The sequence below is a fragment of the Periplaneta americana genome, chromosome 15, assembly GCF_040183065.1.
Source record: "Periplaneta americana isolate PAMFEO1 chromosome 15, P.americana_PAMFEO1_priV1, whole genome shotgun sequence".
Taxonomy (NCBI): Eukaryota; Metazoa; Arthropoda; class Insecta; order Blattodea; family Blattidae; genus Periplaneta; species Periplaneta americana.
This window is the reverse complement of record NC_091131.1, coordinates 14094949-14121956: the sequence shown is the minus strand read 5'-3', so window position 1 is coordinate 14121956 and position 27008 is coordinate 14094949. Positions and strand designations below refer to the sequence as shown.

The 27008-nt window shown below is 37.0% G+C and overlaps 2 protein-coding genes across 3 annotated transcripts in view; one reads left to right on the top strand and one right to left on the bottom strand.

Annotated features, from left to right (window-relative positions):
- LOC138714656 (kanadaptin) overlaps positions 1 to 16159 on the top strand; it is a 46058-nt gene extending 29899 nt beyond the window's left edge. Inside the window, exons 8-10 of the mRNA XM_069846720.1 lie at positions 880 to 1084; positions 6590 to 6798; positions 13190 to 16159. Of these exons, the coding sequence (XP_069702821.1) occupies positions 880 to 1084; positions 6590 to 6798; positions 13190 to 13306 (531 nt within the window). The 3' untranslated portion in view covers positions 13307 to 16159. The remainder of the gene's footprint in view (positions 1 to 879; positions 1085 to 6589; positions 6799 to 13189) is intronic.
- Positions 16160 to 21154: 4995 nt separating this feature from the next.
- AlaRS-m (alanine--tRNA ligase, mitochondrial) overlaps positions 21155 to 27008 on the bottom strand; it is a 62656-nt gene continuing 56802 nt past the window's right edge. Inside the window, exons 14-15 of one of the 2 annotated variants that reach the window (XM_069846718.1) lie at positions 25912 to 26107; positions 21155 to 21576 (exon numbers count right to left, since the gene is read on the bottom strand). In XM_069846718.1, the coding sequence (XP_069702819.1) occupies positions 21334 to 21576; positions 25912 to 26107 (439 nt within the window). In that variant the 3' untranslated portion in view covers positions 21155 to 21333. The remainder of the gene's footprint in view (positions 21577 to 25911; positions 26108 to 27008) is intronic. The other variant, XM_069846719.1, reaches the window with a different exon arrangement.

Below are 27008 nucleotides of genomic sequence, written 5' to 3'. Positions count from 1 at the left end.
ATCCTTTTTGGTTTGTACCAAACATAAATCTTATTTTATACATGGATACAGAATCAAGTTTTATTTGAATGTTTTAGTACATGGATTTGTGAAACATACTACTGTAGAGGATTCAAGATTAAGGAAAAAAAAAGCATTGGTTTTATGGGCTTTGCCTATGCCTATGCCTGTGTGATAAGTACTGTCCGTTACTCAGGAGAAGACGAGCGGAAAGAATGTGACCTTCTTGACTATCGCTGTTGATTATTATAAACATCGCTCAGATAAGCATCCCAGTAGCCAGGTTATTACTCGTGCAGGAAACATGAGTAACAATGCGTATGGAAATTAAAGCTGAGTTGAACAGAAGGAGACCTAATGTTTCCGCTTACTGCAGTACAAAAAATTGCACATGTTGTTGTACGTTATCTGTTCACATCCCTTCCTCCTCAGTCCGCTCTCGTCTTCTCCTGAGTCACCGACAGTAGGCATCTCTATGGCATCTGGTCTTTGATGGAATAGTCCCATGTGCCCAATGCTTTTTTCTTAACCTGAAATCCTCTATAGATTGTTATATAATAAAGATGATTACAAATACAAATCTAACTTTTCAGGAATAGCTTCCTGAAAAGTCAGATTTGTATTTTATATATCATTGTTCTTTAACAGAAAACCACAATTTAAGTCATACAGAAAAAGTGTGCACTGAATTGAGCCTTTGATGTCTTGTCAACTCACTTGAAGTATGTGAATATAAAAGGGAATAATTGAGCCGAGGTCTGGTAGAGTTCCTGGGTAGCTCAGTTGGTAGAGCATTGGCACACTCAAAGGTCCCGGGTTCGATACCCGGCCCCGAGACAATTTTTTCCTTGAAGTTATTCATGATTACATATGTTCCAGCCAAATGTTTCCGAGCTCTCTTCAGATTCATCAGAAATTAAGGTAGAACCAGGCCATGATGCTGAAGAAGAAGAGGAAGATGACGACGATGAAGAAGATGGTATATCACAAGAAAGAGAATCTCGGGAAATTAAAAACGAACCAGACAGTACAGTACCTGATCAAGAAGTGCAAACAGAACCTGAAGATCATCCAGAGGTGCAAGGTAAGAAATGGAAACAACTGGAAATTTGTGAAGAAGAGTTTGGATTCTGCACACAAGGATTTAGACTTGATTTCTCTTATGTTTGATAGTTACATCTGCTTTCAGGATTTCAATATCTTGAGATTACTCGAGAAGATAACATGAGAATTTAGGTTTTCACAGTGATTGTGTTTAGGATAAGAATGTTGGATATCCAACAGTGTGATGAGAAGTATTCATCTTTTAAATACCCATAATCAATCAATCAATCAATCAATCAATCAATCAATCAATCAATCAATCAATCTTCTTAATGTGTCCAGCTGTTTGCTGACAACATAAAGTCCACTGTAGTCCACTGTAGTCTATTCAGTTGTTGTTTTTCACGAGAAATGAGGGGTATTTTGATCGCTGTTCATTATAGATGCCTGTTGCTAGTAGCCAGAGTTGGGGTGTAGTCAATATACGTGGTACAGTCATTAAGTTCTAAGACTTGACGCCTGGAGGGTAGGCTCCCACAAGAATCTGGATTTATCACAAGATGCCGCGTAACACGGCGTACATTTAAACAGAACCACATCCTCCCTCAAAATAGTCTCCGTTGGCCGTTATGCATGTTTGCCAATGTTGGTATAGCTGCTGGAAGCACCGTTGAAAGATGTTGGCAGGAAGGTCCCGTATGGCTTCTCTTGTGGCAGTCATGACCTCTTCGGAAGAATGAAATCTACGCCCACATAGGGTTGCTTTCATGCGAGGAAAGAGAAAAAATCGCATGGTGCGAGATCAGGTGAGTACGGAGTATGTGGAAGAACTGTCACCTGTTGTCTTGCAAGTTCCTCTTGGACAAGGACAGAGCGATGTGCAGGGGCGTTGTCATGTAGCAACAGCCAATTCTTTGTACGCCATAGCTCAGGTCGCTTACGGCGAATTGAATCTTGTAAATGGCCAAGGATCTCTTTGTAGCGGGTTTTGTTCACAGTTGCTCCTTCTGGGATGAATTCCATGTGAACAATTCCATTTGAATCAAAAAACAGTTCAAGCATCACCTTGCCTTTTGACCTGTCTTGTCGCGGTTTTTTCTGTCGTGGTGATAATGGCGTTTTCCAGGTGGCGGATTGTCGTTTCAGTTGCGGATCGTAAAGGAAACACCAAGTTTCGTCTCCAGTTATCCGGTTGAGAAACGTCGGATCATTGTCAGCACTACTGATGAGGTCACCACAAATCGTCATGCGATCATCACGTTGGTCTTGCGACAGGATTCGTGGCACACTGTGCTGGGTAACACGAGACATGTTCAGATCATCAGACAGAATTTTGTAGCAAGTACCATGGCTGACCCCTACTGTTGCTGCGATATCGTGTACCGATTGGGAGCAGTTAGCACGCACCAACGTTCAACTTCTTGGATCTTGCGTTCAGTTCGAATTGTTTGTGGCCGACCAGTACGCACATCATCTTCCAAACTGTCTCTTCCTTGCAAAAAACGTCGGTGCCACCTAAACACAACACTGCGACTCACTGCGTCCTCACCGTAAACTTGCTGCATCATTTGAAACGTTTCAGCAGCAGTTTTGCCTAATTTCTGGCAGAACTTGATGTTTGCCCTTTGCCCAAACTGTGACATCTCGGGTTCCGATGTGCGCATTCAAATCACCGTCACAACAAAGACCGTAGTTCTGCTTACAGTGCATGCACTCAACTGTCTCTTGTTGGGTCGAGAGACTAACTGACAAGGTATCATACCATGGCGCCACCTATGCGCTATAGTGCACCACAACGCCACTATGCGCTCAGTATTAGAACTTAATGACTGTACCACGTATACTGCAGGGCTGTGTCTTCTGCAACTGGTACTGATGATTTTAATTTACTTCTTTTGTGGTTTATGGATGGACAGTATAGAAGAATGTGTTCCAGATCTTCATCATGATTATTGCACCACAGACAAGTAGGATTATCAGAAATGTGAAATCAGTGTAGGTACAATTGAGTGACAATGTGACCTGTTCTGGCTCTTGTTGAAAATGTTTGAACATGTCTGGGCAAGTTTTTGTACATTTCCAGGTCCATATTTTCATATCACAGACACACTCATTGCTAAAACTCCAGTTGTGAACGAAATTCCTCCATGGAAATGGGTGATTCCAGAACATAGCATACAAATTCCAGGAAATCATTCCAAAAATGATCCTCCATACATTAAGTTAGACTCCATGGAACTACTCTGCAGTACATATAAGGATCACCTTCAAATTTATACAGATGGATCTCTAAATTCTAATAATGGGACATCAGGAGCAGGGTATTATATTCCAAAATATCAAGAAAGTTATTTCATACCATGTTCATCCTCCTCCAGTCTTGACACTGAATTGCTAGCTATTGATGCTGCTCTTCAGTGTGTTACTCAAATTCCTGAAAAATCTATTTGCATACTTACCGACTCCAAGGGGGCTATATTTAATATAATTAAATATCCATAATCATGAATAGAAAAAAATATTTAAAATTATTACAATACCTGTACACCTATTTTATGTAAATTTGTGAAAAATTAGTTTCATTTATCTACTTAAAACATATTGTTTATAAATGGAATTAAATGTCCCACTCTTATGATTGTAAACAAGATCTTTTTCATATACAGTGCAGAAAATGGTAGTTTACCTTATTTTGGTGCATATTAAGTGATAGTCCACACCTCTGGAGTAATGGCTAGCGCGTCTGGCCGCGAAACTAGGTGGCCCAGGTTCGAATTCTGGTCAGGGAAAGGTTTTCCCTCAACCCAATATGAGTAAATTTTGGGTAACTAGCGGTGCTGGACCCTGGACTCATTTCAGCGGCATTATCACCTTAACTTCATTCAGACGCTAAATAACCTAAGATGTTGATACAGCATCGTAAAATAACCCACTAAAAAAATATTAAGTGATTAAATTTATTTAAGTCTTTCCGAGTAATAGTTCAAGAAAATTAACTATAAACAGTAATATCATTTGCAGTATGACATAGAAACTGAATTTTTATGAAACACCTAAATGTATAAGAAAGTATGTGTCAACTTCTTTACTAATCTTTTTTAGATATGTCTATGTGAGGGATGATTCGATAAAAACAGAGTAGGCATAATGTAAAGGGCCCCCATACACTCTCAGTTAAACTGTGCAGTTTATCATGTATGACTGAGCCACTTTAGCTATGATAAACTGTGCAGTCCACACAGTTAACCTGTAGGTTTCCTCAGTCTATGTTCCACTGGGACCATGACTGCAACTTCTACAAAGAAAGAAGTAACACTCGCTTTTATTGGAGTGTAGGCTTTCACGGCCGGCGTCAATAGTAGAAAAGTTTTCCGGGCTATGAGGCCGTGGTCTGTTGGTTGTGAGACCAAACGTTTCGTTCACTGCTGCGGTGAACATCTTCAGTGGTGTCTATTGCTGGTGCGGCTGGTTCTACTGCATGTGCCGATTACAGTCTGCGCTGGCTGCATCGTTGTATATATAGTGCGGGAGGGGGGGGGGGGGCTTGCTGTTGTCGCCTCGGTCCGCGCTCGAATGTGCTTCGCGGGCGGGTTGCTGTTTTCCACGCGCTCCGCGTCCGCGGTTGTGTTGTTTAATTGTGCTACGCGGGCGGGTTTGATGTTGGTTTTCCTTAATGCTGGATACCAGGCCTTGTTAACCTTGAGGCCTTCTTCTTTTCGATTGAAATTGTTCTTATGTTTATATATTTCAATCGCCTCTCGGTGTAGCCTCGCGTAGAAATGTGGTGTGTCGCTGAGTGTATCGGTGTCTTCGAACCTAATTTTATGTTCGCCTTCCAGATAAGCATGTTCAGCTACAGCCGACTTATCTACGTAGCCAAGGTGGCAGTTTCTTCTATGTTCGGAGATCCGAGTCTTGAAGCTCCGCTGCGTTGTCCCTATGTAGACTGCTCCACATGAACACGGGATCCTGTAGACCCCCGTAGAAGATAATCTGTCGCGTTTGTCCTTGGCTGAGCGTAGGCTGTTGTGTATCTGCTTGGTGGGCAGGAAGATAGTGTCCACCTCGCTTTTATTCAAATGTACCGATCGTTACCTAGCTTTGGAATGTAGAACATCCACACTAAAGTAACCGAATAAAAAGAGGCAGCTGCATATTATGATTCAGCAGATGGTAATCGCATGAAACACTTATGTTTATGTACCACATCTTACTTCATATTTCGCTTTCTTTTCTTCTCCTTGTCAGATAATATAGATGAAGTGACAAGCAAACAACAAATTGCAGCCCTTCTTTTGTCTCCCATATTTACACGAAAACATTCAGAGTCGAACTGGTGAACAAAAACGTATTTGTCAATATATACCGTAATTCTTAGTTCTACTGCTAGTTTTGTATTGACATTGCAATTTAAAATTAGTACCTACTTACAAGATCTCGGCTTTAAAAAATTTAAAGCTTCGAACACTTCTGTTATATACTTTTGCACTAATACCGCTTAAGTATTGCCTTACTTTCCATTTACATTGCAACAAAAGTGTAAAGGAGTGATTCTTAACAAAGAGTTCCCCCCAGCAAACAGCTGGATAAGAAATCACAAAGGTCTAACCCTCTTGGAATGGATAGACGCCCTTAAAATGGTAGGCTATGTCGCTCCGGTCCGAGCTGTACCGGGTAGAAGACGGGATGGTACCCGCTGTAGGCGCTGTCTCAGCGAGATTGAAACTCTTCCCCATATTCTTGGCTTCTGCCCCTATAGTGAGGCCCTTCGCAACATCCGTCACCATGCTGTCCGTTCTATGCTGGCCGAGGCACTGAAGGAAGTAGGGTTTACAGTCCATCAAGAGGTGCAGGGACTAGCCACACAAGGAAGTGTTCGGCGAATTGATATCATTGCCATTAAGAACAACTCGGCATACATTCTCGATCCCACCATCAGATTTGAGACACATGCAGATCAACCGCATGAGGTGGACAGTGAAAAGAAACGGATCTATGAAACAACAATCCCGTTTTATAAAGATAAATATAGCCTGTCCCACATTGATGTAATAGGTCTGATGGTGGGAGCACGAGGTACCATACCCTCCTTCTTTGTCAACAAATGTAAAAACCTGGGGCTAACACACAGCATTGTGAAGGAAATAGCCGTTAGTGTCCTCAAAGGATCGGTTCAGATATTGAGAAATCATTTGTATGGGAGTGATAATGGAAATTTCAAGTTATCTTAACCGATGGCTGTTGATTGGTTTAGATATTAATGCCAATAAATCCGTACTATTATTTTTCTCGCGGTATATGGCATTCAAATCATTCTAACCTATCTGATGATATTTTTTTTCCCCCCCCTTTCTTAACTGTAAGTGAGCACAAACGCTACTTAGGTGTAAATTTTTCTGAAATTTTGTATATTCGATTCCCTAACCGTTTCAAATGGATATCATTTTACCTTTTAGGTGTGTCTCCAAATTATATGTAATACGCTTTGTCAAATCTGGCAACCTTTTCATAAGGGAAGCTAAATTTATTTACTAATATGTTGCAGGCAAAGCTGAAGTTATGCAAGTGGAGAATCCAGAACATCTGAGTGAAGACAAACATAAGACGAAAGTCATTGGGCCCACACTGCCTCCTCCTTCCGAAATCTTAGAGCCTGCTCACCCAGATGCTGATGACGAAAGTAAGACTGAAGAAAAGTCTAGTGAGAGGAAAAAGAACAGAAACAAGAGGAGATTGCAACAAAGAAATGAAAAGGTACGATACTTCATTTGCCACATCATATTCAGATATATCATCATCTTCATCATATCCTTCACGTATTATACTAGGGGCAGAAGAAATAGGCGGGTATGGCGAACCCCTCATTCACTACCCCGACTCCTATACCCCTCAGAACCTGATTGGTGTATGGTCCTGTTCCAAATAACTTACTCTTCCATTCACACATTTTCCACTATAGGAAAACTTAAAAGAACAAATGAAATAATAACATGATTACAAATACTTGACTTACTGAATATTGTTGTTTTGTTTACTCAATTGTCCGAACACAGGTCTGAAACTCATGAGTGACAACAATAAGGTATCACTCATGAGGTAACTAAGCCAGGAGATAATGGGGGTTATGGTGGCCAGTTCCCTTTCCCCTCCATTGCATACATCACATACACTAAACAGACTTTAGATGATATTATCATTTATAATATTTCGCAAGTTAGCAATTTCACAAATGTAATAATAATTCTTATGTAATGTAAATCTAATACGAGAAATAAAATATTTAGCATTACACACAAGTATTTTGTTTTTAGGTGTTTTCAGAATATTCTATTGAAATAGTAAATACCAAAGTAAATACTAAATACTGTAATGTTTATACAGTCATCAATTTTGTGAATCATGAGAAAATTAAAAATTAAAGTGCAAAGAAATTAATATATTTTTGCTTTGTGTAGAAAATGCACACATTATAACATGAACGAGTTCCGTAATAAAAAAATATTTACGTATTAGAAGCACACTTAAGAATGGTTTAGCTTAATAAAACAAATAACACAATAAGGCCCAATTGTATAAAACTCCCTGACTAAAGATCAACTTTGATCGAAGATCGAAAAGTAAACCGAGTTCAGACACTTCTTCTATTGTATAAAACTTTTCTGCGATCAAATTACCTTGGTTCAAATGCAATCTAAGTTCACGTGAAAAGGATTTGGCAACATCGCATAAACAGGTGAAATACGTGATGCGCGGACCATGTTATACAGGTTTGTTCAGTGTTGCCAATCTAGCGATTTTAACTCTTTTTCAACAACAATTTCTTTTAACTTTTAGATTGCTTAAATAGGGATTTAGTGATCTTTTTAGCACCCCATAGTGACAAAATTTAATCTTTCTTTGTTGATAATGAGAAATCTAGCGACTTTACAACTACTTTTTCACGACTTTCCGTATTACACTCTGTTGGAGACACTGTTTTTTTTTTTGCAACATAAATAATGGCGGACAATAAGAAGAAGGTTGACTGTTCTCCAAGTTGTTATCATGTTATGGTGCTTGATACTGCTAAACATAATAAAGCTTTATAAAACGACAATTTTCGTTTAGTAATACAGTTAATTGAACATTTATGAATGTACTTATCATATCCATTAATAATTAATGGTTGTTATAAACATAATATAATTATAGGCTATGTTATTTGATACTGCTGAACACGATAGAGCCTTATAAAATATAAGAATGTTTGTGTATTAAGGCAAGAAATTGAAAGAAATGTATATAAATGTATGTAACATATCTATTAATATTAATAATAATGGATATTTTATTTGCACAATCTATCACTCGTATAGTTCAAACAGAAAAGAAATAACTGAACTTGGATCATCTAACTTAATCGGAGAAATTTCTTCAGTCAAAGTTGACTTTAGTTTGAGACAAATTAATCTCAGATTAGACTTTATACAACACAAAATTCCAAGTTCAGCTGAAACAAGGATCAATTTAACCTCTGATCTAAGATTAAATGGTTTATACAATTGGGCCTAAGTATGACTAAAAAAATCGTTCTGCACAAATTCTCTGAACCGATCTTAGAGAAACACCACACGCCTTAGCAGTGGCTATCTGCGTTGATGATAGGAGACTTTTAATGTCCTCACAATCTTTAAATTCTTTCAAAAACAGTAAACTTGATAAATAACGCCTCTAGTATGACTTCTGATATCAGGGCTTGACTGAGACATGATAGCGATTACTTGGATGATTAATATTTTAAAATACTGTTTATTAATACATATATATTTGCGAACAGTCTATAACACAGTAGTATCACAGACGAGCACTTGTCAACAACCAGCATTCGAACGCAGCGACAGGAAGGTCTCTCTGTTCAGGTCATAAACCGCTAGAGGAAGTGTGGAGTGAGTAGTTCCCGCACAAGACCAAAAACCCATCTATTTCTTCTACCTTTACTATAGACCCTACAGGATCTGTTACGGTCTCATGCCAGCGCTTGCGTGGTCTTCCCAATTTCCTCTTTCCTCGTGGTACATAAGTAAGAATCTGTTTAGGCCATCTAGTGCGATCCATCCTTTCGACATGTTTTTTCCACTGAAGTCGATATTGTTGAACAAAATTAACTATAGGATCTATTTTTAGTTCCTGCAATATGTCCACATTTTTACGGTGTTCCAGCAAAGAGCATCCCGCTGTTCGTCTCATGAATCTCATTTCAGCTGTCGTCAGCCTTTGCTCATCAGCTTTTCTGATTGTCCATGCCTCGCTACCGTAAGTGAGGACCGGTCGAGCTAGTATCTTATATACCTTTAGCCTTGTATGTTTCTAAACATGGGATGATTTGAAGACGGCGTTAATTACACCAGTGATTTTTATAAATTTAGGCCCAATTGTATAAAACTCCCTGACTAAAGATCAACTTTGATCGAAGATCGAAAAGTGAACCGAGTTCAGATACTTCTTCTATTGTATAAAACTTTTCTGCGATCAAATTACCTTGGTTCAAATGCAATCTAAGTTCACGTGAAAAGGATTTGGCAACATCGCATAAACAGGTGAAATACGTGATGCGCGGACCATGTTACACAGGTTTGTTCAGTGTTGCCAATTTAGTGACTTTAACTCTTTTTCAACAACAATTTCTTTTAACTTTTATATTGCTTAAATAGGGTGTTAATGACCTTTTTAGCATCCCATAGTGACAAAATTTGATCTTTCTTTGTTGATAATGAGAAATCTAGCGACCTTACAACTACTTTTTGGCGACTTTCCGTATTACATTCTATTGGAGACACTGGTTTTTTGTGCTATATAAATAATGGCGGACAATAAGAAGAAGGTTGACTGTTCTCCAAGTTGTTATCATGTTATGGTGTTTGATACTGCTAAACATAATAAAGCTTTATAAAACGACAATTTTCGTTTAGTAATACAGTTAATTGAACATTTATGAATGTACCTGTCATATCCATTAATAATTAATGGTTGTTATAAACATAATATAATTATAGGTTATGCTATTTGATACTGTTGAACACGATAGAGCCTTATAAAATATAAGAATGTTTGTGTATTAAGGCAAGAAATTTAAAGAAATATATATAAATGCACCTAACATATCTATTAAAATTAATAATAATGGATATTTTATTTGCACCATCTGTCACTCGTATATTTCAAACAGAAAAGAAATAACTGAACTTGGATCACCTAACTTAATCGGAAAAATTTCTTCAGTCAAAGTTGACTTTAGTTTGAGTCAAATTAATCTCAGATTAGACTTTATACAACACAAAATTCCAAGTTCAGCTGAAACAAGGATCAATTTAACCTCTGATCTAAGATTAAATTATTTATACAATTGGGCCTTAGAAATTTTATTTGACATATCTTCATCAGTGATGTAAGAGAGGTTATAACCTGAATAGTTAAAGGAATTAACACGTTCAATTAAAGTATTATTTATCATGATCTTACTTGGAATTGGATTCTCTCCCGAAAAATGCCATGACTTTTGTTTTCTCTTTTGAGATTTCCATATTGAAATCTGAGGCGGTTATTTGCAAATGAAGAGTTCACGGGAAAAACAATGAATGTCACATTTCTGTTAAGGATTAGATAATGATCTAATTGAGTCTATAACTGCAAGATGTAGTGCTGTTTCTATAGGAAATCAAGGAAAGGATTACTGTATTCCTGGTGATAATTCTCCTTTTTACCATTTTTCATAAGAACAACATTAAATTTCGTAGTGATCTATTGAATTAGATGATGACATCAACCTTAACAAAACTGTGACATTCATCGTTTTTCCCGCGAACTCTTCAAATTATAAATGGCTCTTTGTAAAGCATCTTCTGTTTGAGCGATAATAACCTGATCATCGGCAAACATTAGTGTATCAAGAACTGTGTTTCGATTAATTTGAATTCCAGCGTGATAACTTTGCCTCCAAATGTATAAAATATGGTTCATATATATAATAAACTCTACAGGGTTGTTTTCGATCTCTGATAACGATTGAATGACGTCATGTGCGTCAGGAATCACACCGACAGCTGAAATGCGGCGAGAGGTGACAGACCAGTAGTGAGTGATTTCATAATCAAAGTGCACGGCGCATCACAGTAGCAATGTCCAAGAAAATCGAGCCTTTGTGGGAGGAGTACATGAGGGGAAAGACTGCACCCTTATGTAACACCTTGGTTGATGGAAGTCCAGCTAGTAGTTCCGCGTTCAGTTCTTATGGCAATTTCAGATATATACATTCCACAAATGGGACATATATGGCTGACCACTAGGATCCAGAATACAAAACAAAGGTTAACCTAAAAATAAAGTACAATCACCAATAAAAATATACTCTAGTACAGCGTTTCTCAAACTATGGTCCGTGGACCACCTGTGGTCCTCGAGTTCTGCCCTTTTGGTCCTTAAAAAAAGACAGAACAAAAATAAAATTCAAACGAATTGCATATCACACTATAGCTGAAAACCTGAGTTTGGAAATGATACATGGCAATCGCCTTTCACTTTTTCTCCCAGTATCGTACTGATATTTTATGAAATTTCTTACCCTACTCGTTTACCCACTTCCCACTCTACTCTCAGCAACAAAAGAGGGATTTAAAGCACTATGAACGTGGATTTTCTCGCCATCTTTTCCCTGCATATCTGGCGCCGAGCCTGTAACCCAGCCAGGGGCCATTTGAATTCATAACAGAGGACCAAAGTACCGAACCTTTTCATGTATTTATGACTTTCTTAATAGTTTTGCCGACATCCAGTCTGAACATTGAAATGAACACGTAACTGTATGTTGTACACCAATAACAGAACATGCCAAATTGCATTTTTACTTGATGAAAATCGAGCATGTTTCACCATTAATTTGTTATTTGTTTTTCCAAATGACTATATAACAAATTTTAGACTCTGCCTATTTTAAAATCCGACAAGTTTACTTGTTACACTGCGTGTTTCGTCTCTAAGTGCCGTTTCAATTTCGCGGGTTTCATACAATCGTTTGAAAGCACTTCGTAACAAACAACGCTCCGAGGTTCTGGTTCACTCTCATTGCCACACCAAGCAAATCCAAGTTCCAAATAACTCTCGACATATTTACGAAAGTATTTTTTCTTTGAATAGCTACCACTAGGACTAGAAATTTCTTTAACGGCACTATAATCACTGATATTAATATATTTCTTCACACACAGCTTCTGAACTATTAGCACTGCCTAATGAAGCATATCATCATGTTCCTTTCTTTTTAAAGATCCAGATCGAAATCAGTTTTCCATTATTTATAATGGGTGCTATTTAACAGAGACATGGACAACTACTAGTGTGTACCACATAAGAAAGATTTCAAACAACTAACTGCTAACAGGCAAGCGATGAATCAACAATGCACAGAATTTGTTATAAGTTACTTGTGATTGTCTACAAAAAATATAATTACAAAAGTATTATAATAAATAAATAAATTATATTTTAAAATATAAGTATACTGGTATTAAAATATGCTACAAAAATTATAAATTTGCTTTCGTAGGGAACAAGAGTAAGGTGGTCCGCGGAACTGTTCTGACTTAAAGAAGTGGTCCCCAGTTCAAAAAAGTTTGAGAAACGCTGCTCTAATACATTATTAGCCATACTGCTGGAATATTGGCTTTCCACACTGGAGGTCTGAACTCAAATCTCGGGCAGTTCAAGTGGAATTTGTGTCAGTGGGAAATACCAATGCAAACATAATAGTAACTATAATGCAGTGCACTATTTTATTTCCTTACTGCTAAGCAGGATTTGTCGCCCCCAGTGGTCTAGAGGTAAAGCGCTCTCCACTAGACTCAAGGGTTGCGGGTTCAAACCTGGCTGGGGTCGATGGCTTTTCAGAATGCAAAAATCTGGAGCAATAGTTCTCTGAGAGGGACTTTAAGCTGTATGTCCCATGTCGGAGCTTTCCGCATGTTAAAGATCTCCAAGCCTAAATTAGAGTCTCTGGACTATATTTTTCCTCTCTCGCATTTTAGTAATATCTTAGTTGCATACTAGGTGGCATTTGAGGCAATGAGCGAACTTGTTTTTCAGGAATTTCTAATGGCATACATTTTCGTTACAGGCAAGTCGACAGAAGGCAGATTATGATCCTTCGGACCCTGATTACTCAGTCTGGGTGCCACCAGAGGGCCAGACTGGAGACGGCAGAACAAAACTTAATGAGAAATATGGCTACTGAATTTGTTTCGGTATAATATTAATTTTTTTCAGCCAGTCGCATTTTTTTTGAAGGAATACTTTATAATATTCTTGAGAGATTAATATTTGTATGACAAAAGAAAATGTTTATTGTTACGTAAATGGTAAATAATGCTATTTAATATCTAAGGGAATTACAGACGTGGACAAATTATTAACAAAATTGACGATTTTTATGATAATTCTGTTTACAAAATTTGACTTTTCAGTTTAGACTACAATTGACAATTTTACATATTTCTATCATTACAGTAGACAAAAATATGCAAAATTTAAACTGTAGTTTAAATTGAAGAGCTTAATTTTGTAAAAATATATAATAAAAATCTTCAATTTTGTTAATAATTTGTAAATTAGCAAAAATGTCAACTACAGTCTAAATTGAAGAGTCAAATTTTGTAAAACTGTAAAATAAAAATCTTCAATTTTGCTAATAATTTGGAAATATCCAAAATGTCAACTGTATTCCAAATTGAAGAATCGAATTTTATAAAAATATATAATAAAAACCTTCAGTTTTGCTAATGATTTGTAAATATGCAAAAATATCAAATGTAGTCCAAATTGAAGAGTCAAATTTTCTAAAAATATACAATACAAATCTTCAATTTTGCTAATAATTTGGAAATACACAAAAATGTCAACTGTAGTCTTAATTGAAGAATCATGTTTTGTAAAAATATATAATAAAAATCTTCAATTTTGCTAATAATTTGTCCACGTCTGTAGTTGCTGTTTGAGTACATAATTTGATTCAGAATGTATTAGTTGAGTTTTTACGAATCAATCCAGATGTTATAGAAGAACAAATGCAACATGTTACATGTCAGATATGATCTTATTTTTCTTCTCTTCTTTTGAAATTCCGAGTAAATCCAAATGTTACAGATCATACGCAACTTGTTATGTTCAAGTGTGATACATATATATATTTTTTTTTTTCTTTTCTGAAAGTCCATTAGTTCAGTTCAGTTCGAATAAATTAAAATGGATAAATCTAATTAATCTTAAAAATCAGATACTATGGATAGTAAGAATAAAGCTTAAGTACTTTCTCAAGGTTTGTACTGTGAGTATGAGCACTTCCTATGATTATATACTCGTAACCACTGGAACATACTCATTTCCGTAAGAATAAAGACATTCTGCCTAACGTGAATATATACTCATCTCTACAGCCTTCTTGATCGTTTAACATTTAGTATATACTCGTGTTACCTATCCTCTTTGACCACATTGCACCGTGATGCTCAGTTTTTTTTATAGACTTTCACATGCTAGCGGCATGCTGTAGTGGTTTGTGTTTTGCTTTTTGTAAATTTTGATAATGGATAAATAAATAAATAAATATGAAAGAGAGAATGAATCAGATAAGTGACGTTAATAAAACAGAAAACAAGAAAATAGTACTGGGAAATAGTCGTTACGGGATGTTGAATAGAGATTACAATCCATTTCTAGAATTCCAGTTATGCTAATTGTTTTTTTTTTTATTATGGAGCAGTTTTATATATATGTATAATTTTAAAGTTACAAGTAATTACATTTTGCAATTCAAATTTTACAAAATAAACTGTAATTGTTAATTATATTTAACAATACAATCTAACTTTATAATTTAATAGTCATTCATAATTTTATAGGTTATGTTTTTTATGAATAACAAATACGTGTTTAACCAATTTCACATTTACTTTTGTGAAGCGTTAAAGGCTTCTGAAGTTCACGTCTTTTTCTATATTTTTCCATGAGGCACTACATCGTTCATAAATTATGCCATTTTTTTTTTTTATTTAACTTTAAACTGAAAACAAATCAACAAATACTCAGAATGGAGCCTGCTACAAACCATACTCAGAATAACATGAGAACGAACTTATAAATATGAGAATATACTAGCTTTTATTCTCATCAAGCATGAGTATATATTCTGTATAAGATGGACGCTTGAGTATATTCTACTATGCTTCCATGTTATGAGTATATAATCAAAAATGAGTAGGTACTCAAATGTTTTTATTTTTACTAATAAGAGTATTTACTAAAAAAAAGTCCAGTATATACTATATACTCATGTTTATTCTTACCACCCAATGTATCGTTGTGTAAGGTGCAAATGTTCATATCCCACAAAATCATAATTTCACAGTGGAAGAAAAAGACTGTTCTTTGTCACCAATAATTTCTGGCTTATGTTGTATTGAAATTTTTATCCTTCCGTGGTTAATATCAAATTGAGGTTTACGAGATTTTGCAGGTAATGTGCATCACTTAAAACGAATTCAACGGTACCTGAAACTCAATTTCGAAAATTTAAGGATTATGAGTATTTGCACTTTGAAGCAACGATATTCTGTTCCAGATATGATCCTTAATTTTTAGTCTCTTTCGTGGAAATCTATTAGTTTCATGCCCACAAATTAACATTATGAGAAGGTCATATGTAATGTTATGTTCCAGATGTGACTGTCATTTTCTTTAGTGCAACAAACATGTGTCCTAGCTTACAGTACACATCTGACGCGAAGTTTTAGTAATAACCTCCATTTATTAAGCTTCTCGACACTTTATGTAACCTTAAAATGTAATCATACTCATAGTTAATTCCCTTCTAGAATGGTCCTATCAGTTGATCTCAGTCCTTAGTGTATCAGGATATTCTATTTTCTATTGTATTATCATTAATTACAATGCTGGTCAGATGTGAAAATCTTGTTATATAAGTGTATTTTATAATCACTACAGTATTTTGTTATGCACTGATTCAATGCCTGTTTATAGAAGTCTATTTATATCTGACAAGCTGAATAAAGAAATATTAGTGACTGTGATACTTCATGCTCTTTCATTTCAATTGCTTTGCAGATTTGGTCCCCAATCGAGCAAGCTCAACTTGTAACATCAGTGTCTCCTTGATAAGTGTCCTTCTGGCAAAATTTTCCTTTTCCTTTCAATTGGAATTCTTCTCATATCCGAATTTCCTCGACATTGTAGAAAAATATGAAAATAATCACTGAAAACTATTATTGGAAACAATTAAATAAACATATTATGTTCCTTTATGAACATTTTTGGTCCCTAAAATTGTGGTGTGAAAATTTATTAATTTAATTTAAAGGAGTAGCAATGGCAAAGAAAGCTTTTAATACAAAAAGAAGCACCATTGCGGACATCTGGAGAAAGAACAAAGGAAGAGACTAGTGAAGTGCTTTGTGTGGAGTGTAGCATTGTATGGGGCAGAAACATGGACATTACGACGAAGTGAAGAGAAGTGACTAGAAGGATTTGAAGTGTGGATATGGAGAAGAATGGAGCGTGTGGAATGGACAGACATAATAAGAAACGAAGCTGTGTTGGAAAGAGTGGGTGAAGAAAGAATAATGCTGAAACTGATCAGGAAGAGAAAAAGGAATTGGCTGGGTCACTGGCTGAGAAGAAACTGCGTACTGAAGGATGCACTGGAAGGAATGGTGAACGGGAGTAGAGTTCGGGGCAGAAGAAGTTATCAGATGATAAAAGACATTAAGATTATATAGATCATATGCGGAGACTAAGAGGAAGGCAGAAAATAAAGACTGGAGAATGCTAGGTTTGCAGTGAAAGACCTGTCTTTGGGCAGAAAACTGTGAATGGATGAATATTACTTATTCAGTCTGATAATTTCATTATGCATAGTATGAAATACCTGGGAGACTGGAGAGGAAAAGATCTTTGAGGAGGCTGAGACGTAGATGGGAAGATATTAAAATGGATTTGAGGGAGGTAGGATATGATGGTAGAGACTGGATTAATCTTGCACAGGATAGGGACCAATGGCGGGCTTATGTGAGGGCAGCAATGAACCTGTGGGTTCCTTAAAAGCCAGTAAGTAAGTAAGTAAGTTGTAAGTGTAGTATGAAATATAAAAGAACTTAATTTAATTTTCTCAGAGATAATGGCTTGTTAATGTTATAAATCTTGTTATACACCATAATTAAAAAAGGATGGTGCAAAATTAATACTGATTTATTCGAAAGTAAACAAACTAAAAATAACTTTGTCTCGAAACAACACATTAACTGTCCAAGTTCTTTTTTTACCTGCACTACAAGTGTTCAGTATGACCCCTGTTGGTGACACGACAGATTTCGAGACGGTACTCTAGTGTAAGCATGTCATCTGTTATTGACTCCACTGCTGCATTGATTCAGGTCATTCAGCTCAGTTGGCAAGGGGGGGAACATACACGGAGTCTTTAATGTACCCTCACAAAAAAAGAAGTCGCAGGATGTTAGGTCCGGCGATCAGGGAGGTCAGACAATTGCTTGCTGCATGCCCAATCCAACATTGTGGTAGGATGTCATTCAGGTACTGTCGAACAACCCAGTTTCGTTGGACTGTCACAATGACTCCTGTTTGTGCGAATTCAAACACACACTAAGCTTCTTCTACCTTTATTATCTTATGTAGCACTACATTACGTCTCTATCAATGACGATATGAATGAACAAAAGTAAACACACAAACTTGAGACCAGTAGCTTTCATAATTTAGCTGTTAATTGTTTCTCATTATTGCAACTCTCACAACGTCCTTTCAGTTTTGCACCATTTTTTATTCACCGTGTATATTCCCAAACTATGAACATCTCCGAATTTTAGGCAGAATATTCAATATTTCCCTTTTCTGTTGAAACAATTGAAAAATTTCCCCAGAAAAATTTAATTTCCCTCAACTTATCATCATCGGCAGCCAAGTAGCTCAGTTGGTAGAGCAGCTGGCTACAGACTGGAAGGTCCGGGGTTCGATCCCAGGTGGTGACAGGATTTTTTCTCGTTGCCAAACTTTCAGAAAGGCCCCGAGGTTCACTCAACCTCCTATAAAATTGAGTACCGGGTCCTTCCCGGGGATAAAAGGCAGTCAGAGTGTGGCGCCCACCACACCACCTCATTCTAGTGCCGAGGTCATGGAAAGCATGGGGCTCTACCTCCATGCCTCCCCAAGTGCCTTTATGGCATGTTACGGGGATACCTTTACCGTTTACCTTTTTACCAACTTATCATCAATGTCCCTGAATCACATTCCCAACGCAACAGACTCACATCTCAAACTATAAAAAGAGTACTACTTACTTACTCACTGGCTTTTAAGGAACCCGGAGGTTCATTGCCGCCCTCACATAAGCCCGCCATTGGTCCCTATCCTGAGCAAGATTAATCCAGTCTCTACCATCATATCCCACCTCCCTCAAATCCATTTTAATATTATCTTCCCATCTATGTCTCGGCCTCCCCAAAGGTCTTTTTCCCTCTGGTCTCCCAACTAACACTCTATATGCATTTCTGGATTCGCCCATACATGCTACATGCTCTGCCCATCTCAAACGTCTGGATTTAATGTTCCTAATTATGTCACGTGAAGAATACAATGTGTGCAGTTCTGTGTTGTGTAACTTTTTCTATTCTCCTGTAACTTCATCCCTCTTAGCCCCAAATATTTTCCTAAGCACTTTATTCTCAAACACCCTTAACCTATGTTCCTCTCTCAAAGTGAGAGTCCAAGTTTCACAACCAATGAAAAGAGTATTACTTACTTACTGGCTTTTAAGGAACCCAGAGGTTCATTGCCGCCCTCACATAAGCCCGCCATTGATCCCTATCCTGAGCAAGATTAATCCACTCTCTATCATCATATCCCACCTCCCTCAAATCCATTTTAATATTATCTTCCCATCTACGTCTCGGCCTCCCCAAAGGTCTTTTTCCCTCCGGCCTCCCAACTAACACTCTATACGCATTTCTGGATTCGCCCATACGTGCTACATGTCCTGCCCATCTCAAACGTCTGGATTTTATGTTCCTAATTATGTCAGGTGAAGTATACAATGCGTGCAGCTCTGCGTTGTGTAACTTTCTCCATTCTCCTGTAACTTCATCCCTCTTAGCCCCAAATATTTTCCTAAGCACTTTATTCTCAAACACCCTTAACCTATGTTCCTGTCTCAAAGTGAGAGTCCAAGTTTCACAACCAATGAAAAGAGTATTACTTGTCTTTACTCGAATATAAGTCTCCACTGCAAATAAAAGCAGTCTTAATTTTTCTGGTCTTGGGGAATGACTCTTGGTAACATATTCAACAGATAAGACTACCCTTTTCCTTGCTTTTTCTGGTGACTAAGCCTAATCTGATATGTAGGTCTGGAACATTCAATATTTTTACATCTATGATATGGTGCAAAAAGAAAAAACCACATAAATGGGTTGTACTTAAAAAAAGATCTCACATGGTTTAATATAGTAATATTTTTCAGAAATTATGTTATTCCAAGTTCTGCTGCACTTCAGTTACCCAAAATTTCATGGAAATTGCATCACTAATCCCCATTTCAGTTTGGTTGATAGGCTTTCCTCTCTACTCACACTCTCTACCGTCAGTGAAGGGGAAGCTGCTACTGTCTATCTTACTAACGTTCGACTAATTGACTTACAACACAAAGTGTCAAAATCTATATTTCGAAAGTCTATACCAAGAAATCAATTCTATTTTTATTACTGTCTATATCAATAATTTGCATATTAAAATATTTAATGAGTTCAATATACGACAGTTACTTGTGACGTAAGAAGAAATGAATACTAAAACAGGCCTACAACTGACATATTAAATGTAAGTATTTCGATCTTAATAAGCATAGGTCTACTGAACCAGTAGTAATGCGTTTCTACGTTCAGCTACACAAATTATAGTACTATGCAGTGAATTTATGTGGAATTATGAATAATAACATAATACAAAGCCTGTATTATGACATGCATTATAATAAAATTAGAACTGGAAATATTTTTATAGACTTTCATAATCTGTTTTGTGCGGAAATCAAGCATTAATTTAAATTAACATACCTCGAGAATTTTGGTAGGTTGTTATCACTATTATCTTCATCACCGTTCACCGCACCTAATATTTTATCTAAAGTTGGCAGTTCTTGACGAAAAAAGAATTGGTGAACTTTAGATCTTATTGCTGATTTTGTGAATTCGTCGTATTTTTCTAATAGTGGAACAGTTTTGCGAAATTTCACCGGACTCTAATTTATTGTCATTCATCTTCGCCTCTCTTCTGATGCGATAAACACTTGCTTTTCCCACTCCCGTCATCTCAGCCACCTTTTCTAAATTGTAAGTTGAATTTTCAGCACATAATGTTTGTAATAAATTCAACACACATCTCTTCTGACCACTTCGCATTGGTTTACCTTTTTTTGTTTTATAACACTGCTGGAAGCTATAATGTTCGTTAAATAATTTACAAACTACAATAAAATACGGTCCTAAGCCTAAATAAAAAAAACTATGTACTTATATAAGAAATTAACACTACACTATGTACACTATTTCCTATACCGATATTCACAAAACACTACGAAGTAAACTGTAAGGATGAAACAAATCTCAAACCACTCAGGACAAAAGATAAATGTTTTCTCCACCGCTAGTTGCTACACTGCGACATACACACTGGGATAATCTGCACTGTGTCGCTCCCCAACATTCAAACCAACATTCGTTAATTTTAATAGTAGCCAGTTGAAAATATTATAACAATGACACTAAAATATACTGAAACAAGTCATTGTCAAACATCTGTATGGCTGCATTTTATATCCCCTGGTGTACTTTATTAAATATTTTATTTTGTTCTGTGTACAGCGTAGGGGGTGCAGGTATAAGAAGTAACAGCTACTGCTCGGTCGCTAACGGTATCTGGGGAATAGGGAGGGGGGAAAAGAATGTCTTCGCGTCCTCTCAACTTGCAAGAAATGACGTTTAGTGTGTGATGTGCCACACAGTTTTTTCTACAATGTTATTTTAATGCTCAGAAACTACAATACATTTCTATCATACTGTACAAATAATAGAAACTTCAACAGTCTTCCCTACAAAACTCCACCTTGTAGATACAAGTTCTTATTAGACCTCAGGATACAATCTACCATCTACCAACCACACCTCCACCACTCTGCTACACCTAGTGTGTTCTGGAGGACTGAACCTGAGAGTCCACGTGTGCCAGGTGGCTCCTGGCAAACTCAGCTGCTTTCTGGATAGCGCTCTGCATCAGAGGGCTGAGTTCAGTTTGTGAGATCTTCTTGCCCTTCATGTTGAACACAAGGCTGGGGTCCTGACCTCGAGGAGCAGACCCTTTGGAGCCGAGGACTTGCAGTACAGACTGCATCCACAACTGAGCACTGAAGTTCTGCGACACCAACTCCTGTAACATAAGTGACATACATGTTACTCAATACTATTCTCTCAGCAAGCCAGAAAATCAATGACAACTTTTCAACAGTCATATTGTTATGAGAGATTAAATAATAGTACATTATGCAACGAGCTTATAATGGTAGTAATTAAGACGCGAGTATGTTTGTTTATGAAACGAGAGCTTGCGCTCGTTTCATAATTTTCATACGAGCATCTTAATTACCATTATAGGTAAGTTTCATACAACTTTTTATGCTCGACCATATTTCTAACTTGAAATTATTCATAAGTATTCATGTTATGGTTATGTAAGTGAGGAGCGGAACTGACCTGAATTGTGAGATGTGCGCAGACGCGAAAGTACTGATTTTTTCCGAGGCACGAATCTCATTGACCTTGATATAATCTAGAGAATAACATGAACATTAGGCTTGATATAACCTGGAAATTGATTTAGAATTGAAAAACGAGATGACAAATTGAATTTATTTGAATATTATTTACAATTAACGCTAATTATTATAGTAACAGAACATAACCTTCTGCGACAGTATTGGATTTCCAGCCTCCATGACTTTTCGCTAATTGTCTTTCGATTGCATATCCGAGAATAATCGATATTTGCGGTTTTATAATGGTACAATGGTGATTTCTCATTGGCTGAACAACTGAATTATAATGAATAGGTGTACTTTGATGAGGTGCATTAAAGGGCTACTACCAGGTGTATAATTACTACATTTCGGCATGGTCGATGTTGTTGTTGTTATCCAATGCCGGGCTTTGGCAACGAAGCCATTAGCGTTCTTGCTCTCCAATATTTCTCTGTGGTGGATCCATCAGGTAGAACTTCACAGGTTTGTAGATGATCTTCAGTCATTTCTTCTTCTTTGTTGCATAGAGGGCAATTTGGATTTGTGTAAATTGCTATTTTATTCAAGTGTTTGGCCAAATAATCGTGTTCTGTAAGCAGTCTCAATTTTGCTACTGCAGATTTACGTGGGATTTCTGGAATAATTTCTGTTTTTTTTTATTAAAATGCTCCATTTTTTGCCTTTGGCTTTGGTACATAGTGCTTGGTTTTGCTTGATTTTATATTTATTTTTAATTAGTCTTTTGATGGATGTAAAAGGTAGGCTTGTATTTGTATTCTGAATTAAATTGGATGCTTTTTTGGCAAGAAAGTCAGAAAGTCTGCTAGATGTTAAGTTCTACATTTCTCCCTAATTTATGATGCTGAGCAGTGGTAAAATGGAATGGGCAATATCAAGCTCCCCAACAAAAAAAAAAACCCTCCTCAACCTTGTATCAAAGTGTGCAACTATTTCCCCTCATCAGTGACTCCCATTCTTTCACATCAATACTAAGCAAATTCTCTTCACACTTCAGAGGACGGTAAACAAATTAGTAATATCAAAATTGTGTACTCTGTTTTAGGCTTAGGACTACTTGTAGAAGTTCATGAATTTCTTGCTAATTTTAGGTCGTCTTGGATGAAGTTTCTTCTTTGCGTGTATAAAGGTAACAGTCACACGTCGCTACTTTTGCAGGGCTGCAGTACAAAAAACTGCGCAACTCTTGTACTGCGACGTGTGAACAACAGAGGTTGCGACCAGTGTTACCACCCAAATGTGCCAATGACACTTTTATTGTATAAATATATTTTAATGTTAAATGTGATGAAAATAAATTATTTTAAATTTTCCGTAGCTTAGTTCCAAACAGGAGGGTTGCCAACATTGATTACGTGAATAGGACTGTTGGTTATCATTTAAGTATATAGGCGTTTTTCAAAGCTTTATAGTAAAGATAATGTCAATTTCTGAATACTAGATATGACAGAAAAGCAAATAATAGATAAGTAAGCTTTCGCATGAGTTTCTTAATAACGCGAACATAACCACAAAATGTATAATTTGCAATTCATTTTATGTTTCAGATGTGTCTAGTAATGTCATAAAATAATGTTATAAATTTCAATCAAAGATACAGCTATCTGCAAATGTTTATTTGCTACATGAATATAAGGTATATAAACGTTTATTTTCACATCTCCAAAATCAAAATAGACTTCTATCCCATTTGATCACTAAATAATGCTCATAATTTGTATAAATAAATCATACTTCTTTGTTTACAGTATATGAATGATAATTTATACGCACATCACAGTCAACCTACAACATCGATTACTGCAAACTTCGGTATGATACATAGTTCTCCAAGACGTGTCATTTTCTAAACAATGAATAACTTTAACCCAAGATTTTATCCATTTATTCATTTGATTTCAACATGATCATAATTTGCATAACATTATTTGATAAATATGTATTATAATGTAACATGAGTTATATGTACACACAATTCCAATTTAATCATATTTGAATTTACACTACATTGAAATTCATCATTTTATCTTATTTCCTGTTTACAATTAGTATACATATAACTCATGAAATTTTATCACCATGTATCACACACTGTTCGTATTTGCTTTTATTAATCCAATTTAATCTAAGTTCAGATCACATAATTTTAATATATCTGATGATGCCCCACAAGGCGAAAACGTTTATATACCTTATATTCATGTAGCAAATAAACATTTGCAGATAGTTGTGTCTTTGATTGAAATTTATAACATTATTTTATAACAAAATGTATATTGAGAAGTCAACACGGAGATGGAAACCTGCAGCATGACTGCGGCTGCAAAAGTAGCACCTTGTGTGTGAACAGACTCACAACCTCCAGTTGCAACTTTTGCTGCACTCGGGTTGCGCAGCACGAAAAGTAGCGTGCAGCACGCTACTTTTGGCTTAGGTGTGAACACGACACGCAACTTTTGCAGCTGCAGTACAAAAGTTGCGCTGCAAAAGTAGAGATGTGTGACCGTACCTTAAGTTCCTTCTTGTTAGATTTATATCCCTGGTCATTATTTTCTCGGTTATTTCTTGTGAGGCTGAGCATATTTCTCTCCTGATTAATTTTGAAGATCTGTCAAACAAGTCTTCTGGCTTTGCGTTTCGCAGCATTTGTAATCATCTGACGGTGTACAGTTACATTTTTTTCATGGTTGTGGTTTCCTCCTGTATTTAAAAGAATGCCACCTTCAACAGTTGTCACTATTTTGGCATTACACATGTTCACTATGCACCTTCATTTCTGTTCTTCTTTGTTCTTGCAATACTTCTTGTATTTATATCCATCAACTACAGTTAGTTCCTTCCTTCTTTGACTGTACATTTTAATCATGTTGCTTCTAGTTGCTGCAAGCCGAGGTACGTACAAAATGAACAGTGTGCCAGCTGTGGAGGAGTGAGTGTGCCTGAAGTTTTGCGCAGAGTACTCAGTGCTGCGCGCGCACACGAAAAATAGTACCCGAGCTATCACAGTAGGGGAGGGGAAAAGGGTGGGAATAGTTATTGTTGTGACCGCGAAGCATATTTGCAGAGATGAAATATATTGTGACAGCGACGTGAGATTCGAACTCACGACCAGCAGAAGGAAGTGCAAGGTCGGCCGGCGCGGAGGTTGCGCGCGCATCTGCTTCCTGTGGCATGTGCTGTGGCTTAGGGAGTAGAGGGGAGAAAGGGGAAAGAGCGACCGCGGGAGAGTAGAGAGGGGAGCAGCAGCGTGACAGATTATTCTGGAAGCCGAATCATCGAGTGACGGAAATGACCAGAGATCGAAGGTTCGCGAAGCGTTGCCTAGCAAATAAAAAGGAAGCCAGCCTCCGAGAGGAGCAGCAGTTTTGGACAGTAAGCGAGTTAGTCTTGTGTAGCAGTGAAGCCAGCTTCGAGACCAGAGCGCGACTTGAGTTGTGTCCGTAACTGTGGAGCCTGAAGCCCGGAGTTCGAGTGCAGTGGACCGCAGTCGGGGAACCTGAGTTCGAAGTTCAGCGGATCGTCTCTGAAGGTCTGGGGTTCGAGATTCTGTGAACGCGAGTGACTGAGCTAGAAGAACTAGCCAAGACAAACGAGCTGTGAACTGAGAACTGACAGTTGTGTGTTGTAAATAGTGCTTTGTGAATATTAGTTAAGATTAGCAATTCATTGTTGTTCGTAATAGTCCAAGTAAATTGTCATTGTCGTTTGTGGAGTGCAATAACGAACGCTGTGTTGCTGTGCGGAGAGCAAATCCCATTGTTGACGGGAGTGAAATTAAGTTGTAGAGAGTGAAGAGTTATTGTTGAGATAATAAAAATTACATTGTTGTTCAGTATAAAAATTTACAATATATTTGCGGAGCTTGATAAGACTGAATGGAATAAACTTGACTGATTAAAGCACTCTTCTACATGGTGAACCATAAGTAATATCTTTAATGAGATCCATACCTTTGGGACACAGCATCGTGCCTTGATGAGACCCTCGCTGTGGGCCAAAAGTAACACAGGCGTAGTGGAGCACATTTTGGTTGCCTTCTGCAGGGGAACAGAGTCCATGGTGGAGGAACATTGTAAGAAGTGGACTAGAAACTGAGGTTGCTTTTCACCTTTCAATAGGGCCTGCATCTCTGTTTCCAAAGCATCCCTGTGGAAAAGACAATACAGTATATTTTGTTTTCTCTTCACTCATATTTTGTACTTGGACATTTCCTAAAATGATATTTCACTGCAGTATGCAGGAAAGACTCTGTGACTCGAAGTTAATCTCAAGGCAATTATAAGCTTCACAAGTAACTTCGTAGTTCATCTTTCAAACAACATTTAATGAAAGTTTATATCTCCATATGTTTCAACTGGAACTGAATGTATTACTACTACAGTAAAACCCCGTTTCAACATTTCCATTTTTAAGGAATAATCTGTACTGAACCAGCCAAATTTCCATAAGAATAACGTAACTAATTCCTGCTTTTAAGGAACATTTTTCGAATGGATTTTGTGATCAATCGATCTTCTTAATGTATCCAGCTGTTTGCTGACAACAAAGTCCACTATAGTCCACTGTAGTATATCAGTTGTTGTTTTTCACGAGAAATGAGGGGTATTTTGATCGGTGTTCATTATAGATGCCTGTTGCTAGTAGCCAGAGTTGGGGTGTAGTCAATATATACTGCAGGGCTGTGTCTTCTGCAACTGGTACTGATGATTTTAATTTACTTCTTTTGTGGTTTATGGATGGACAGTATAGAAGAATGTGTTCCAGATCTTCATCATGATTATTACACCACAGACAAGTAGGATTATCAGAAATGTGAAATCGGTGTAGGTACAATTGAGTGACAATGTGACCTGTTCTGGCTCTTGTTAAAAATGTTTGAACATGTCTGGGCAAGTTTTTGTACATTTCCAGGTCATTTGGTTTCTTTTGTACAGACTGTAAAATTTTTTCTTTGTCAGAAGAGAGCCAATTGTTGATCCATACTTACTTACTTACAAATGGCTTTTAAGAAACCCGAAGGTTCATTGCTGCCCTCACATAAGCCCAC